General features: G+C 41.2%; 2 protein-coding genes across 4 annotated transcripts; both read right to left on the reverse strand.

The window, feature by feature from the left end:
• Positions 1-464: 464 nt before the first annotated feature.
• ZSCAN26 (zinc finger and SCAN domain containing 26) lies at positions 465-9,916 on the reverse strand. 3 transcript variants are annotated; one of them, XM_072945490.1, is made up of 5 exons: positions 9,828-9,916; positions 8,636-8,749; positions 4,731-5,215; positions 4,319-4,436; positions 465-1,381 (listed from the first exon to the last, which is right to left on the reverse strand). In XM_072945490.1, exons 3-5 carry the CDS (start codon positions 5,148-5,150, stop codon positions 477-479), a joined length of 1,443 nt encoding a protein of 480 aa, XP_072801591.1. In that variant the 5' UTR covers positions 5,151-5,215; positions 8,636-8,749; positions 9,828-9,916; the 3' UTR covers positions 465-476. The 3 variants fall into 3 exon arrangements, with proteins under 3 accessions (XP_072801591.1, XP_006215311.2, XP_031544103.2); XM_006215249.4 differs by lacking the exon at positions 8,636-8,749 and having other exon boundaries at positions 9,828-9,908; XM_031688243.2 differs by lacking the exons at positions 8,636-8,749; positions 9,828-9,916 and adding an exon at positions 9,756-9,809.
• Positions 9,917-13,649: 3,733 nt separating this feature from the next.
• NKAPL (NFKB activating protein like) lies at positions 13,650-15,021 on the reverse strand. The gene has a single exon (XM_006215250.3). The coding sequence runs from the start codon at positions 14,943-14,945 to the stop codon at positions 13,725-13,727; it is 1,221 nt and encodes a 406-aa protein (XP_006215312.3). The 5' UTR covers positions 14,946-15,021; the 3' UTR covers positions 13,650-13,724.
• Between the last annotated feature and the right edge of the window lie 3,609 nt (positions 15,022-18,630).

The raw sequence follows: 18,630 nt of genomic DNA on the forward strand, positions 1-18,630 counted from the left end.
GGGAGAATGTTCACCATTTACCTGTACTTTAAGACATCTCTGAGTGTGATGTATTTCCAAACATCATTAGTTTTGCTGTGTAGGAGTCTGTAGCAAATGTAAAATTATCAACCTGCCCTTCTGATTAAGCCTGTAAATCTGTGGACACTTGATGTGCCGCTGACTAAAAATCCCTCACTCCATCATGAGGCTCTCTACGACTTGGAGATGCGTGACTATGCATTTACCATGTTAAAGGCTCTGAGAAGTCCTGCAGTAAAGACTGTTGTTTACCTTTGACCCCACAGTCACCATCTGGGGTCAAATTATTGTGATCCAAAGCTGACTAAAAGGAAAACAAAGGAGGGAGAATGGAGGTAGATAGCCTCCAACTTGGCCCCAAGAATCCTCTGCCAGAGCTGGCTACAGTGACTTTTCCTGAAGTTCTGCTTGCTTGCAAATGTACTGTCTCTGGTATTTCATAAGGAGAGGACACCTCATGAAGCCAGTTTGTCTTTGTGGTGATATCTCTGATGTTGAAAAAGACCTGACCTCTGCCTGAAGGCTTCTCCACACTCATTACATTCGTAGGGTTTTTCCTCATTGTGGATTCTCACATGCTGAGCGAGGTGTGAGTTTAGTCGGAAGGCTTTCTGGCATATAGTACACTTGAAAGGTTTTTCTCCAGTGTGAATCCTGTGGTGCCGAATAAGGTCTGAGGTCAGACTGAAGGCTTTCCCACACTCATTACACTGATGGCTTTTGGAGTGGCTGTGGATTCTCTGATGGTGGGTGAGGAGAAGGGCCTGACTAAAGGTCTTTCCACACTCTTTGCACTCACAGGGCTCCTCCTGACTGTGGATTCTCTGGTGTCGATTAAGGTGAGAGCTGCGCCGAAAGTTCTTTCCACAGTGGATGCACAGATAAGGTTTCTCTCCAGTGTGGATTCTGAGATGTTCCAAAAGGCCTGCATTCTGGCTAAAGACTTTTCCACACTCCTTGCACTGATAAGGCTTCTCACCAAGATGGATTTTCTGATGTCTGATAAGGTGTGAACTTCTCTGAAAGGCTTTCCCACACTCGTGACACTGATGACCTTTCTCTCTGGAGCGGACTTTCTGATGTCCAGTAAGACTAGAACTCTGACACACCTCAGATGCACAGAGTTTTTCTCCTGTGTGCGAACCTTCATGCTTAATCAGATCTGAGTGCTGGATGAACCCCTCCCCACATTCTGAGCACTTATAGTCAGTCTTCTCTTTGGGCTGGGCTAGCTGCCTATCCAAGTTAGAGTCCCTGTAATGAGCCTCTATGGGTTCAGATATTTTCTCAGATGATTCCACTCTTCCACGGGAGTCTGTCTCTACAACCAGCTTCTCATTCTCAATCCTGGTCTCCTCACCTGGAACATTAAATACACACCACCAATTACTTGCTTTTTGGTGCTCAGGGAAAGAAATCTGCAATTAGGAGGAAAAAATTTCAATTAAGCCACGTGTGCAAAATGGAAATGTCATGGATTCTTGTATTTGCATAGAACATATGTGGAATGATACATAAGAAGTTGTTAATAATGGCTGTCTTCAGGAGATTGTGGTGGAAGATGACTTATCTTAAATGGTTTGAAGTTTATCATGTGATACACTCATATATACACACATACATGCACATACACAGAAGTCAGCAAGCAAGCAAACTGTCATCAAGGGCATGGCTGTATGTTCTTTATAATGGCCTGTCACATGGAAAATAAAAAAGCTATGCCAATTGAGAAAGGGATAGCACTAGAAATGAAAAAATGAATTGGCAATAACATGTAGACATGGTGCCAATTTTATCATTGATTAGCTATATAATCTTCAGTAATTTAAATCCTCTGGGCTTAGTGTCCTCACCAAGAAATCAAAAACATTGGACCCCAAGACCTTGAAGGTAACACGAAGTCCACAAAAATGTCTTAGCCTTTCCAGATCTCCTTGGACACAGTAACTGCTTTCCTGTGTGGTTCAATGAAGCTGTTACATCTCAGTGCTGTAGTAAGTTGCTCTAATGCCTGGCACATAAGAAACAGTAAACAATGTTTGCTGAATAAAACCTTAGCTCAGACACACAGGCAGAAGAGGGTGGGGGAACAGCAGATTTTAAGGCCAGGAGCACGAATGGGGATGCAAAGTCAGAATGAGAGAGTAAGAGGGGAGGTGGATGGAGAAAACAGAAGAGTGAGAGCCTAAGCAGCACTAACAACAAATGAGGGTTACACAGCATGAGCAAGATAAAGGTAGCAGATCATTCACAGAGTGAGAGTAGATGAGTCCCAGCGTGAAAGGGAAAGTGAAGGGACTGGTAAGGAGACATCAGAGAAAGTAAAGTCACCAGTGGGGGCGGAAAGGTTAAACAAGGTAAACAATATACTGTGGGTAAAGGCCCTTTGCGCGAGAAGGAAGTAGCCTACATGGGGGAGGGAGGGAGAGTTAAGGGAAGAGAACAGGAGAGGTTCTTTTCCAAGGATGACATAACAACGTATAATAAGGGGAGGCAGGGTGCTCTGAAACCAAAAAACAACCTGAACTTTGAATATAAAATAACATTTGCAACAGACCTAGAGGGTAAGGTACAGTTTCAAGAATCTACTACTGCTAAATTTACTTTTAATATTTAAAATATACATCCATCATGGATTACAGGGCATAAATTCATTTCTGCATGGCTGTTTAGAAATGGTTGGCCTCTCTCTTTCAGCTACTCTATACAGAAAGCTTCCAGAAGAAGGGGAGATTTGAAGCAGACTCAGAAACCGAGAAGGGGAAGTAGGTAGTACATAAAAGAAGGCTTTAAAATGAAGATCAGCCATTCATCAAATAGATACCGAGGGTCTACTCTAGGCCAGGGACGGGAGCAGACTCAGGAAACAAAACAAAGCCCCTACCCTCTTGGGCTAGCAGGAGAAAAAGAGAAGTAAACCAGCCACTCTAATGTCATATGATCAGTTCTGTGGTGAGAGGAAACCTGGAGCTCCAGCAGCAGAGGTGGGGACACGGATCCAGACCTGGGGGACTTAGGGAAGGACAGAGAAAATGGTATCCAAGCTCAGTCCTGATGGAAGAGTAGGAATTGGTCAGGGAGAGTGAGGAGAAAGTATTCCAGCCAGAAGAGGAACAGATGGGAAATGGAATGCAGCTCAGCATGAGGGGAACACACAGTGTAAGCAGGTGGGACAAAGGGCAATGAACTGTCCCAAATTGTCTGGGAATGAGGGGTTCCCGAGTACATGGAACAGTCGGAGCTAAAAGTCTCAAGCACACTGAAGCAAGCTGGTGATGTCAGGGCATATGAGGCTGCAAAGTCCACAAATGCCAGAACACGCCATATGAGGCCTTTGTTAACGGCCACTAGGAGTCACTGAAGGTGGTGGGTTATTTCTTATTTTTATTTTTTACTTTTTATTATGGACTTTTTCAAATGTCGAAAAAAAGTTGAAAGAATAACATTACTCAGCTCACTGAAGGGCTTTAAGAAGGGGAGTAACATTAATAAATTTGTGTTTAAATGATGAGAATGAACAGGAGGTAATTTAACTTCAATGGAAGCAGCAGGATGACTGACAGTAAAACAAAAACGAGAAGCAGGGCTTACATCAGAAAGAGAAGAAAAATGCAAGGGACAGAAATTAGATCTCAGTGTCAGAGAAAATATAGTTGGGGGGGAGCATACACAAGGTCCTGGGTTCAATCCCCAGTACCTCCTCTAAAAATAAATAAGTAAACCTAATTACCTTCACCCCCAAAATTTTTAAAAAATTGAAAAAAAAAATATATATATTTGAGCAAAAAATAATCCAGGCAACATTTAGAAATAAAAGACAGTAGTCATTTATAATAATTTGAAGATGGTAAGAAAAAATGAGTAATGAATCATGTGGCTGAATTCTTTGTCTTAGGTGAGAAACTAGCACTCCTTTTTTAACTCCCCCCCCCACAGTAAGGGGGAGAAGAGGAAGGTGAACATCCACACAGGAGGAGGATTTGGTTTTAACTGAACAACAACAACAACAACAACAAAAACCAAAACCACACCAAAGATAAGGGTATAAAGGAAATGTCTTCGGTGATGGAAACTTTTGTAATCTTGATTGTGGTGATGATTAGACAACCATAATTACTCCATGTTTGTGAAAACTCACTTACAAAGAGTGATTTTACTGCGTGAAAATTATACCTCAACAAACCTGGCTCAAAACAAAAACAAAAAGCAAAATGCCAGAGGTGCTGAGCAGGGCCTCAGGAGGGCACCATGAAGCCCGGCACATCTCACAGGCACGAAGATGCAGTCTACTTCTTACCCTCCTCTCTGTCAGGCTTTGGACCTTCACCCTCGGGTTGGACCTGCTGCTCCCGTGCTGCTCTCAGAAGGGCTGTCTCCTCCACAAGTAGTTTCTGTTTCTTTGTCTGGTTTGAGTCCTAGGGACAATTAGGTACATGTGGGTTTAGAAGGAAACTGCTGTTCAGAAAAACAATGTTAGAAAAGAGAGTGAAGAGAAACCACACAGGAGGAGAGAAAAGAGGCTGGAGCACCCGGGGCACACTGTGTTCCCTCCCTCCCAGTAGGTAAGACTGCGGGGAGACCTGCAGCAGGAAACAGCCAGACTGAAAAGAAACTGAACCAGAGCTCAGCAGTGGGAGAACTGCTGGCCACCCCTCTGGCCAGAGGTCTCAATTCCTGCTTTCCTGCAAAAGAGCACATCTGACACTTACCACCCGTTGTCCTGTTCCTCCCAGCTCCGGCTGCAAATCCTCCAGGACAACCACCACGTCTTCCCCGCTCTCCGGGTGACGCTCCCGCACCCGGACCTGGAGCTCCTCAGGCAGGATGGTCAGGAACTGCTCCAGCACCAGCAGCTCCAGGATCTGCTCCTTGGTGTGGGTCTCGGGCTGCAGCCACTGTCGGCAAAGTTCCCGGAGCCGGCTCAGCGCTTCTCGAGGTCCTGCGGTCTCTTCATAGCGCAGCTGCCTGAACTGTGTGCACAACGGCTCTGGTCTGAGGCCTGTGCCGTCTCCTTGCGGCTTGACTCCCTGTTCCTGAGTAGAGCCGTGATCCTCCTTCACCACCTGAAGCCCCTCCTTCTTCAGGTTTAGAGGAGCTGGGGAATGAGCGCTCATCAGTGCTGTTGCCATCCCAGCTTCAGGCTGCTCTCTCTATCCTGGAGAACTTTCTTTTGACTGCCCCCTCAGGGATACCCCTGAAAAGGTAGTAACAAGAATTACAGCAACCGTAATAATAATAGTAACAAGAATAAAAACAATAGCAACAGTCCTCTGTTGAGTTTATACATTTCCAATAATTACTATCCATTTTTTTCACTCCAAAGCAACTGTAGAAAATGAGAAGACTGTTTTACAGAAGATGGCCAGTTAACATAGCAGAAATAACAGATTTGAAAAAAATCACCATTTTGTAGCCTTTGATGAAATCACTGATTCAATCAAAGACCACAAATGGGTGAAACCATTGGGGAAAGGAGTAGGGGAAAGAGGATAATCTCATAGTTTCCAAGAATCACCACACTTATTGCTTATGAATTACCAAGGGGAAAATGGAGATATTGGGCAGTCACAGGCTTAATCAAATGAAACATAGCAACACCAACAGTAAGACAGCTGGCCTTGTGTCTTATCACTATGAAGGATTTTTATTAAAAATGTTTAACATGAATCTAATAATGAGGAAACTTTCTGATAAATCCAGAATGTCCAGAATGTCTAGAATGCAGCTTATCTACAACAGGCATGCACTCTTCAAATCAATTACATGAAAAATAAAAAGAGACTGTGTGGAAGATATTTTTCTAGATTAAAGACACACAGCAAAATGCAATATGTGAAACTTGCTCTTGAGTTTAAAAAAAGATACAAATATGTTTTCAAGAATTCAGAAATCTGAATACAAAAAAATATATAGACAAACTATGGCCCAGCAGACCAAACAGAGCCCAAAGCCCGTTTTTGAATATAAAGCTTTACTGGAATACAGATACACCCACTTGTTTAGATACTGTTTATATCTGCTTTCACAATACATTGGCAGGACCGAGTACAGCTGACCCTTGAACAACGAGGCGCTGATCTCTGTGTAGTTGAAAATCCGAAAACTACTATCTCCGCCTCCAAAACAAAGGAACTGATAAATGAGCAAGGGTAGGAAGCTGAAACAGCTTGGATAGAATCAGGACTCCAACTAGTTCTTTTGATTCCACATATTATGATCTCTAATTAAACATAAACTTTTAGTTAACACTTAATTAAAGATCTGTAAAATGAAAATATAAGTACCATGTTTTAACTGAAAAAAATCCCATGTAAGCGGACCTATGTGGTTCAAACTCTCGTTGTGCAACGGCCAACTGTAGTCACCACAGAAATAATATCATCTGCCAAGCTGAAAACATTCACTCTCAGGCCCTCTACAGAAAAAGTGTATAAATCCTGAGTTTTTTCTCAGGTGGGATACAGTTCTGTGGTCACATGAGAGAATATCCTTATTCTCACGAGATGGTGCTAACACTTATTTTCAAATGTTTCAGAGGAAAAAAAAGTGTGTGTGCGAGCATATGTGGAGAGAGAGAAAGAACACAAATGTAGCAGGATGTTCACAACTGCTGCCATGAGGGGTGTACAGTATTAATTATCCTATTTTTTCAACTTTCCTATAGATTTGAAAGTTCTCAAAATGTTGAGAAAGATACGAAATAAATAAAATTGCTTATATGTTCATTAATTAAAGCCAATATCAGAATTAACCAAAAGAATGTAAGGATATGCATAGCTCATCTCATTTACTGTCTACCCTGTGCTGACTCTTAGTTGCTGGAGATGCAGAGATAAAAGAACTCCCTGGCCTCCAGAGCTCTCTGCTCCTCAAGAAATCTCAAGTGGATAAGCAATTACATACAGTTCAGTGTATTAGGAGTCATAAGGAGGCAGATACAGCATGCTAGCAGAGCTCAGTGGTAAAATACCTAATTCCCAGTAGCAGGTCAGAAAAAGCTTCCTGGAAGTGAGTCCTTTTGATTCTTAAAAGACAAGTCAAAGTGAGGCAAGAAAATAGGGAAAGGGTTTTTCAGACAGAAAAGTGTGAGCACAGAGCTGCTGGGAAGCCTAGAAGTACCCTTCTGAGCAGTAGTCAGTTATGCCTGGGAAAAGGCTAAGTGGGGCTGGAACCCAGGGAAACACCTACATGTAAGGAAGAGAAGGGAGAAGGAACACCTGGAGAGGCAGGAGAACAAAGACAGTATACCCAGAAGACTGAGGACATCTGTTTCTGGGAGTGCGGAGCGGTGGTGAGAGCCTGGGCCTCAGACAGGCCTGGGTTCCAATCCAGCCCTGCCACTTACAGTGTGACCTGGGACAAGGTACTTATCCTCTTAGAGCTTCAGTTTACTCATTTGTAAAATGAAGATGATATCAAATTCACAAAGATGTTCTGAGGTAAATGAGATGATCGTTGTAAAGAATAGTAAATAATGGATTTATAATTGGAATTATGAAGAGGCAGTGTTCAAGAGAGGGAAATGTTATAGGAAGGTGGGTTAACCTAAGACCTGACATATACACTTAATTAAAAAACACAGAGGTCACAGTGACAATTCTGTTTATGGGATAGGGAGAACAGTCAGCCAGTCATGTGAAAATGGGAAAATGGAAAGAGTAAGCAAAAATTACTCTTTCAAAAAATAAGATATTGAAAGGAAGGAGAGAAACAGGACATAAGCTAGGAGGAGGTAATGTAGAAGACAGGTATGTTTGTACCTTCAGTTACTATCTTTATGCCAGTGATTTCCTTAATTTTCAGCCCAGGTGTCTCAAGAGTGTGAGATCTGTATTCCCTTCTGGCTAGCTATCTGGTACCTGGATACCTCACAAAAGCCTCTCAAACCCTGTCAAAGTAAACTTGGAGAATTCCACCATCATCCTTTGAAATACGCCCTTGAAAACGTGAGGATTTAGCGTTCTTGATTTTGTCTACTCCTGAGTGACTCTAAAGATGAGTGAAATAGCATCTGTCAACTGCTGACACACACTTTTGAATCAATATGCATGAGGCTCACTCAATTAGTGGCTGTGCCTGGCTAGGTTTCAACAGCTTGCTGTTACATATTATGGATGTGCATATAGTATCACTCCCAGTTGATACTTATTTTTCTTTGTCAAAAATGGACTAAAAATTTAAAAAGCCAATCCTGCAACTTTAATTCTCCAACTCTCTTCTCATTAGTGCCCATACACACTTCATGTCTCAGTGTAAAAGGGAAGAACAAAACTGACTCCGTATTAGATCTGTTCCTTTAGCTCTAACCCTGTGCTCTGTTTCCTGTGCTTAGTCATGCTCCTTCCACACCTTTTGTAAAAGAATGTTGCCTATAACCCGAAATACACAGGATAACCCATTCTCAAGGCTCTGACCTTCAAGGGTATAACACTTTCCCATTCATATAAAGATAAAAAGTTGAAGAATAGAAAATAACATTTGTCTTGTTGGAGGTTTATAGGGACACCTTGACCTGACCTATCTGTACAGCTGCAAGAACAAAGGATTCCAATATCAAGAAGTCTGTAACAACCAACCACAACCCCTCCCCTTTTTAGTACAAAAAGAGCCTAACCTCTGGCTTGGGGAAGATGGTTCTCCAGGACATTAGTCTGCTATCTTCTCGGTCTTCTGGTTTTCCAAATAAAGTTATTCCTTGCCCCAACACCTTGTCTCTAGATTTATTGGCCTTTTGTGCGGTGAGCAGAACGAGTTTGGATTCAGTAACAGCAACACAGTAAAATAAATCAGCACAACTATTCAATGTGTTTTACTTGCATTAATGCATTTAATCCTCACCTATCCTAACCTCAATGAAGTACATACTATTATTAACCTCATTGTACAGAGAAGGAAACTGAGATAGTGTTAAATAACTTGCACAAGATCCCCAAAATTGAACCTTAGATCTTTCCTCTATTTCTGGCAGCCACAGGCCAAGAACCTTGGATTTATCTTTGTTTTCTCTCCTACTTTCATACTCCACATCTGATCCAACAGCAAATCCTGCCAGCTCTACTTTCAAAACAGTTCATTAGTCTGTTACTAGCCACTTCTACTATAATACTAGACCAAGATATTCTTATCTCCTACCTGAATCACTTTCAAGAGCCTCCCAACTTAAGTTTCCCTGATTCCACTCCTGCCTCCCTACAGTCTTCTCATCATGCCTTTCCAGCTATAGATGCTTTAAAACATAAGTCAGATGTTTTTCGTCTGCTCAAAATTTTTCGAAAACTCTTTTCACACCAACATATGATCAAATTCCTTACACAATACAATGCCCAATTTTCCCACAAGCCTCCTCCCACACCTACCACCCAATCTCTCTGAGATCATCCTCTACACCTTCACCATGTTCACGTGCTCCGACCACTCCGGTCTCCCAGCTTTCCCTCGAATATGTCAGGCAAGCTCCCGCTTTAGGGCCTCTGTTGCTGTTCCCTCTGCCTAGAAATCTCGTGCCCTCCCAAGGCCACATAGGTCTCTTCACCTCCCTCAGGTTTCTGCTCAAATGTTACCTTCTAAGGCTTACCTTTAATATGTATTTAAAACTAAGCTCAATAGATGAAAAATAGGCAGCAAAAGGTTGCGCCTCGGTAACTACACCCACCACTTCATTTCTCTTCCAGGCCCCAGTATGAACGCCTCCCGCTCCCGCCCCCGTCCACACGGCCCCTTCTCCGCACTCTCACCTCCAGGGAATCAGCTGCTCCCCACCCACTGGCCGCAGTTCCTCCCCAACCGGGAGCACAGTCATCACTCACCTCACCAGGCGACCGGTAAGAAAAGTCCAACGCTCCTCAAGCGCCCTCTTCGCTCTTTGCGGAGCGCCTGATCTCGCGCCGCGGCGCACTTCAGCATCCGCTCTAGGAATGCCGGAGGACCGCAGCTCGCTGGCCTCCTGCTCCCGCTTGCAATAGGAGACCCAAGTTCCAGCCCATGGGCTGAACGTTTTCTGAGTCCCACGGCTGGGAGGGGCGTCCACGTGTGAGCTTGGGTTGGTGTTTGAGGTTTTGTTTGTTTGTTTCACTTTTAAGCCGAAATCCGTTTTATTTATGTAGAAACAGGCCAGCTCAGTTTAGTGTTGTCACAAACAATCGGCATTCCCACTTTGCTCACTCACATAATTAAAATACAGACACATATTTTACCATTTCTCTCCAATTTAAAAAAGTCATTAAATACAGTGGCAAAAATAAATGTCAAAGTATTTTGAAGATTAACTGAACAATGAACATATATTTGTATTGAAAGTTTCAAGGTAATAAAAAATTGTCTACTACAATACTCTGCAATCGAAGATAGGGTTGGGTAGGGGTGCGGGGCATCAGATAGCACCACCAAAATAAATTGTGCAGAAGAAAACAGAAATATTCCCTTTCTGATTCACCTCAAAACAAATAGAAATATTCCCTCTCTTATCCACCTCATCACAAACTACTCCCCCTTTCAAACTCTTTACCCTGGCTGGCTTCTTAAGATTATTGATTGCATTGGATATCCCATGAAAATCAAAACCCTTTATGTTGCTTACTCCCTAAGCTGCTGATGGCTATGGGTAAGAAGCCTTCCCTTGTGCTACAGAACTTAAAACAAAAACAAAAACACACCACTATATACCCATTAGGACCCCTTATGCCAGTGGAGGAGTTTTATATTTTGAAAAACATTATTTTAGATAATTCCACAATCATAAAATGAGGCAGTTAATGATGTTGTATAAAGTTTATCAATTGTAAATTAATCAGCAGCAGCCTCACTAGTTTGCTTTCTTGGGCTGTTTCTCAGCATTGAGTAAAACTCAGCATAACTCTGGTGGTTAAGACCACCTGTTTGATCTCTTCAACTTCCTCCTGGAGCAGAGTTTAATACTAAAATGATTCTGATGGTTTCTTGAACCTAAAGATGACACAATTTTTTGTTGTGCTAGGTTTTTTCTATTCCACAACCCATAACCACATACTCTAAGTGAAAATGCTTAAAAAAAGAAAAAGTTGTTTTAACTCCTTCTTTTTGGCTCCCTGAGACCAAAGCGACCACAAATTCCAACCCTCAAAATCTCTTTTAAGGCAGATTTACTGGCCAGGTTCCTCTCTAACAGGAGCATTAAACAGCAAGCTAAGGAAAAGGACAGCACAAAACACTGTCACCAGAACTCTACTGAGGGCATTACACTTACTATTTGTTGCATTGTGTGTATTTTGTCTTTTTGAACAAGAAGCCCACCAATCTTACCTTGGTCTACTTAGAAGCTATAGTTTCTCAGCTATATCTTTTCCCCAGGTACGAAAGACAAAGATATTTAAGTGTATGGCTAGCGTTAGCGCCTCTTTTGCAGCCTCAAAGGGCAATTATGATCAAATGTTTCCCCAAAAAGCGATTCAAAAGCCAAATAAGAGGAGAAAATATCCTCAAAATATGTAATAAGGAACTAATTTATTTATTATTTGAAGAGTTCTTATGATCAATAAGAAAATGACCAACAACCCAGTAGGAAAATGGACAAAGGTTATAATGTGGGTATTTCACACACACACACACACACACACACACACACACAAGGTACAAAAGACTCACACATATATGTATACATATGTACATATATATGAAAGTATGCTCAACCTTACTCTTATTTACAGAAAATAAAATAAAAAAATGCCATTTTCATATCAGATTGGCAAAGATCAAAAGGTTTAGAAACACAATACTGGTAGGTGAGTGTGTAAACTGGTGCACGTTATTTAGAAGGCAATGTTGCAATATCTATTAAAATTTAAAAGCACATAGAGCTGAATATGACATTCTTAGACTTTCTCTGACCACTCTATCAAAAATTACATTACTATCTCTAGCTTGTTTTCTTCATGGCATACTATAATTTATAATTATTTGTCTGTTAGCTATTTAAAGCCTATCTCTCCCAGTACAGTGTAAAAATCTATGATGGCAGAGATCAAGTCTAACTTACTCTTTGGTTTATCCCTAATACCTGCCATAGTGCCTAACACATAGAAAGCATCTAATAAATACCTTCCCTTTGATCCAATAATTTCACTTCTACACGGCCATTTTTAGATGACCCAAAGGATTATATTTGATCCAATAATTTTACTTCTAAATGAGTGTTCTACAGATAATACACTCAGACATCTGCAAAGATTTTCACTATAGTATTGTGTAATTGCAAAAATGGAAAACATCTTAAACATCTTAAAATATAAAATATGTTCTTCCATATGATTGAATATTATAAAGTCACTAAAAAGAATGAGATAGATTTATATGCATTGATATAAAGCATCTCCCAAGATATATTGTTTAGTAAAAAGATGTAGATCCATCTGTGTAGTGTGGTATGGTTTGTTTCTAAAAATGGAAATATACACATGTAATAAGGTGGCTTTCACTCAATGCTCTTTGGGGAAAATCTCAAGCTAGTGTGGTCCAGTTCAATCAAATCACATACTGGGGAAAAAGTGCCCATCTACATCTCTCTGCCCTGCCAGATTATGGAACCCCTTCACTGTTAGCTCTATGGGCTTACCAGTGTCTTAAGCCTTGAAAAGAGGCTTAAACAAATTAGATGGTCTGATTGTACTGAAATCTCAGGATTTAGGCAGATGTCACTGGATGACAACAAAGACTTTATCATGGACCATGAGTGGAGCTCACTGTCTCCTCCAGCACTGGTGTTAGCCAGTTTTTCAACACTAACTCTCTTGTCCACGTGGTCCCTCCTGAGCTTATCTCCTTTTCATGAGCTCTATCAACTGCCTCCTCCTTGATAACTTCTCATTTTTTTCTTTCTCCTCTTGTAGATCCAGGGGTAGGCCATTCTATTTCCCTGGCAACACCACCTTTTCTAAGGGGAAACATGTGACCTAAGCAAATCCAAATTAGGCTGAGTCTCAGCATTTTGTTTACAATATCAAGACAAAAATGCTCTTTCTCTCTTCATAGGTTTACTAGGAAATATAGAACCAAACTCAGGAACTTTGGCAGCCTTTTTATTATTTAAGGGAAACCTGCCTAGAAAGCAAAATGATCCACAGAGAAGACAAAATCTTACTAAAACCATGCAGGGAACCTGTCCTCCTGCTGGACTTCTCAGTTACATGAGCCAGTAAATCTCCTCTAATTTTAAACTCAGTCTGTTAAATGAAAAACAGAAGTATACACTCAATAGATACACTCAATACTTTGCTCTTTCTGAGGTTCTTCTGGTTCTCCCTAGGGAAATGAATGGCTCCATGAGGCAACGAAGCCCTCAAAGAGAGAAAAGTCAGAGCAACAGGGGGAGAAAAAAAAAGAAACTTCAGGTTAATAGCTCCAACCTTCTTGTGCAACATATATACACAAAACTTATGGGCAGATACATAAGATGCCAAAAAGAGATTTCTTTGGGTAGAAGGATCAGGGGACTGGAGTAAAAGACTCACATTTTACTGACTCTCCTCTTGTAGTATTTGAATATTTAAACCATGTTCACATATTACTTTTTAACTTAAAAATAACAAAAAATAAATAAATTGCTGAAGAGATCTCAAAAAGCAGCTTCTTCTTGAGGAACTCACTGACATAGTAGGTATAGTAGCACCAGAAACTTTTAATTTTGGTCATATAAAATTGTTGTTAAAAGTCCTGCTACAGAATAAAAGTCCTTATTTGTCATCTTTCCCTTTTGTCTTTCGGTACACCATCTCTCGGAAACTGGCTAGAATCTTAGTCTCTCTCTTCCGTCTCTCTTCTTGGTTAAAGGATGCAAGGGCTCTCTTCTCATCAGCACTGTAGATCTGGTTCTCTTTACGCAGTCGTACAGCCTCCATTCTGCGATGCCTGCTACCACTCATAACGTAACCTGAGCATTCAAATGAAGCAATCTCTTCACTCGTCAGCCCAATTTCACCTCTTCGTGGGATACGCTTCCCAGCTTTTACATACTCAGCCATAGCTGCACCTTCACCTGGAAGCAGAGCATGGCCATAGTTCAAAGGTTTCCCATCTTGAGAGGTGTGTATTACAGGTGCCTCAGGACCTATCAGATCCATGTTATCTGCAATTTTTGACCGCTCAATCCACATATCTTCTGGCAACTCCCCTTCCGAATCCTTATAGCTTGAGTCACTGGATTCTTGTTTAGTCTTTTTAGTCTTCTGTTTCTTGGGGTTTTTAGCTCTGTGTTTCTTTCTCTTCTCTTTCTTCTTGGCTTTTTTTGCTCTCTTTTTATCATCATCAGAGGTAGAATTAGTGTCGGAGTCTAAATTACTGTCAGGATTATCGGAATATTTCCTATGTTTTCTTTTGGACTTTTTTTTTCTTTTTTTCTTATTTTTTGAATGACTGGCCTTTTCCTTTTTCTTTTTTTCTTGGGAGCTGGCATTTGAACTGCTGCTCTTCTTAGTCTTTATCTCTTCATCCTCAACTGGGGTGTGTTCATCAGAATCTGGCTCAGGAAACTTGGGAGACAGCCCCCACACCTCAGGAGCTCCCAACTCCCCAATTCGTTCTCTCTCTCTCAGCCTCCTCTGTCGATAGATCTCCTCCTTCTCATAGTCTTCCGTCCACTGCCGGTCGTCCGCATAGTGGTGGTGATAGTAACGGTGTCCGCCATAGTAAATGGAAGAAGAGGACGAGTAGGCGTAATTGCAGAGCCCGGAGGGCCGTTCTCGGGACCCAGAGCGGCTGAGGGGGTAAGGAGTGCTAACGCCCGACTCACCCCACGGAGGCCGGAGGCCCTCGCGGCCGCGGGAGTAAGAGTGACAACGGCCGCCCCATGGAGAGCGTCTAGCCTGAGCGGACGACGGGCTCCTCGACGAGCTGCGTCGCCGTTTCCGAGAGCCCGAGGTGTCCTCGGGATAGCGGGACCGGGACACTGGCGCCATTGCCCCCGCTTTCTCAGAGGCGGTTACTACAGAGACGCCGGCTGGCCTGAGAATCCCGCCCACCCGGTGCGCTAGCAACTGGTCGGGCGCACGACTTCCGCTTCCGGCCGGTTGCCACGTGAAGACCCAATGAGCATGTGGGCTGTGAGGGCCCTGCTTTAGCTGAGGCTGCGTGGAGGCCTCTTCTCCAGAGTGGAAGAAGCGGGTACAGTCCCGCCTGTTTTCAGGATTTACAGTCCCCATCCTGAGCCTTGTGGGAACACAGAGAAATTCGCATCAGTGAACCCCTCTACTTCAAACACTCCATTCTCTACCTGATTATCTGCCTTCAACCAGCTTGATGGTTACCTTTCTCTCCTCTCATACTCATTTTTACCCCTTTGTGAAGTTTCCCTACTTCTCACCTTCTCTTGTTTACCCCTTAAAAAAGGAGTTTGTCCACCATCTTCATGGCAAAGCTACCTGTTAAGGACTACCAAATCCCACTTGGAAGCAAAAAACAGAATTTTTTTTTAAATCAAAATTTGAGTTCAGCCTAAACATCGCATCAACAAAAGAGAGAGCAAAAACCACATGATCATCTCAATAGATATAGAAAAAATTTTTTCATAAAATTCAACATCCATACATGATAAAATATGCGAACATAATATGCAATGGTGAAAAATTGAAAGCCTTCCTGCTAAAATCTGGACAAGACAAGGATACCCACTCTCACCACTGCTATTCAACACAGTATTGGAAGTCCCAACTACAGCAACCAGGCAAGAAAAAGAAATAAAAGGGATCCAAATTGGAAGGGAAGAGGTAAAATTGTCACTATATACAGATGACATGATGCCATATATAGAAAACCCTAAAGACTCCACACAAAAAATGCTAGAGCTGATAAACAAATTCAGCAAGGTAGCAGGATACAAGACTGATACACAGAGATCTGTTGCATTTCTTTACACTAACAATAAAATATCAAAAAAAGGAAAGGAAAAAAATCCCTTTTAAAATCACAACAAAAAATAAAATAAAATACTTAGGAATATCACCACCTTGACCAAGGAGGTGAGACTTACAGGCTGAGAATTATAAAAAATTGATAAAGGATGTTAAAGGTGATTTAAAGCAATGGAAAGATATCCTATGCTCTTGAATTGGAAGAATTAATATTGTTAAAATTGCCATACTACCTAAAACAATCTATAGATTTAATGACAGCCCTATCCAATTACCCAGGACCCTTTCCACAGAACTAGAACAAATAATGCTAAAATTTATATGGAATCACAAAAGACCCAGAATTTCCAAAGCAATACTGAAGGAAAAGGAAGCTGGAAACATAACCCTCCCAGACTTCAGACAATACTCCAAAGCTACAGTAATCAAAACAGTGTGGTACTGACACAAAAACAGGCATATGGATCAATGGAACAGAATAGAGAAGCCAGAAATAAATGCAATTTTAACAAAGAAGGCAAATATATACAACGGAGAAAAGACAGTATCTTTGGCAAGTGGTATTGGGAAAGCTGGACAGCCACCTGTAAATCAATGAAGTTAAAACACTCCTTCACACAACACACAAAAATAAACTCAAAATGGCTTAAAGACTTAAATATAAGACATGACACCATAAAACTCCTAGAAGAGAACATAGGCAAAACATTCTCTGACATAAATCACAGCAGTGTTTTAAGTCAGTCTCCCAAGACAATAGAAATAAAAGCAAAAATAAGCAAATAGGACCTAATCAAACTTACAAGCTTTTGCATAGCAAAGGAAATCATAAACAAAATGATAAGACAACCTACAGACTGGGAGAAAATATTTGCAAATAAAATGACTGATAAGAGCTTAATTTCCAGAATATACAAACAGCTCATAAACTCAATAACAAACAAAACAAACAACCCAATCAAAAAATGGGCAGAAGAGCTAAACAGACATTTCTACAATGAAGACACACAGATGGCCAATAGGCACATGAAAAGATGTTTAATATCGTTAATTATCAGAGAAATGCAAATCAAAACTGCTATGAGGTATCACCTCACATGGTCAGAATGGCCATCACTAAAAAGTCCACAAATGACAACTGTTAGAGAGGGTGTGGAGGAATGCAACCCTTCTATACTGTTGATGGGAATGTAAATTGGTGCAGCCACTATGGAAAACAGTATGAAGATTCCTTAAGAAGCTAAAAACAGAGTTAACATATGATCCAGTAATCCCAGTCCTGGGCATACATCTGGAGAAAACTCTAATCTGAAGTTACATGCACCCCAATATTCGTAGCAGCACTATTGACGATAGCCGAGACATAGAAGCAACCTAAGTGTCTATCAACAGATGATTGGATAAAGAAGGCGTGGTATATATGTACAATGGAATTCTACTCAGCCATAGATATGAGATAATGTCATTTGCAGCAATATGGGTGGACCTAGAGATTATCATGCTAACTGAAGTAATTTAGGCAGAGAAAGACAAATATCATATAATATCACTTTTATGTGGAATCTTTAAAAGTGACACAAATGAACTTATTTACAAAACAGAAACAGACAGACATAGAAAACAAACTTATGATTGTCAAAGGGGAAAGTGGGGGAAGGGATAAATTAGGAGTTTGGGATTAGTAGATACAAACTACTATATTTAAACTAGGTAAACAACAAGGTCCTGCTGTATGCCACAGGGAAATATATTCAGTATCATATAATAACCTGTAATGAAAAAGAATACGAAAAAGAATATATATAGTATAACTGAATCTCTCTGCTGTACACTAGAAATTAAAATTGTAAATCAACTATACTAAAAAAAGGTACTTGAATTGCATTCTGCTGAACTGCAAAATGAGGGAGGCTTATTTAGGTAAAAACCACAGAGTTATATAAATTGTAAAGAATTAGGATTGGAGTTGGCACGAAGTAAGGGTACTTGTTAAGCAAGAATTGGTTAGGGTTCAAAATAGACGCATAGTTACAAGGGGAGACCTCAAGACCAGAAAGTTGTGGCTAGCAGCTACCAGCAGGTATTATTTTGCGAATAGCTGGTGGTGCCCTTGGAGTTTGATATAGTTCAGAAAATTCAAGTTCCCAGTGATATAGGAACATGTCTGAAACCACATCCACAATGGCGACCCAGTTCTAATTTGGATGTCTGAACCACAGTTTCATATCTTGTCAGAACAAAGAAGACACGTCAAACATGACAGGGGTATATTCCTTCAAGCTTTCAAAAGAGACAGATTAGCACATACACAGCAAGTCAGCACGACCTTGATTCTGGGAAAGGACCCTCTTCTTCAAAGGAGTAACAGCACTAACATATAGGAAAGGGGTCATTTATTTCTATCCTCAGTAAATGCATTCTTTTTTTTTAATGGTTAAAGCAGATGTACATCGTGTAAGTCAGAATGACTTCCCTGTATCTCAATAGGTAAACATTTCTTCCATCACCATCTACTATTACTATCCTCATTTATAGACTGGGAAAGTCAGGCACAGAAAGGTTAAGTAATTTACGAAAGTCACTCAGCTAGTAAGCCAGGAATACAAACCCAGGTAACTTGGCTTGAGAGTCTATAGATCTAACCGCTATGCTAGACCATAAATGAGGGCTGGGAAGAAACAAGAAGAAAGAAAGCAGGAGATCGTGTGGTCCCTGATGCCACTAGATGTCCCTG

Source organism: Vicugna pacos, chromosome 20 (genome assembly GCF_048564905.1).
Source record: "Vicugna pacos chromosome 20, VicPac4, whole genome shotgun sequence".
NCBI classification, from domain to species: Eukaryota; Metazoa; Chordata; class Mammalia; order Artiodactyla; family Camelidae; genus Vicugna; species Vicugna pacos.

Excerpts from the sequence above, each read along its gene's own strand:
- NKAPL (XM_006215250.3), bottom strand. The coding sequence starts at position 14,945 with ATGGCGCCAGTGTCCCGGTCCCGCTATCCCGAGGACACCTCGGGCTCT.
- ZSCAN26 (XM_072945490.1), bottom strand. The coding sequence starts at position 5,150 with ATGGCAACAGCACTGATGAGCGCTCATTCCCCAGCTCCTCTAAACCTG. Across the intron at positions 4,437-4,730 it reads GAGGAACAGGACAACGGGTG|GACTCAAACCAGACAAAGAA; the intron begins GTAAGTGTCAGA and ends AATTGTCCCTAG. Across the intron at positions 1,382-4,318 it reads AAAGCCTGACAGAGAGGAGG|GTGAGGAGACCAGGATTGAG; the intron begins GTAAGAAGTAGA and ends TTAATGTTCCAG.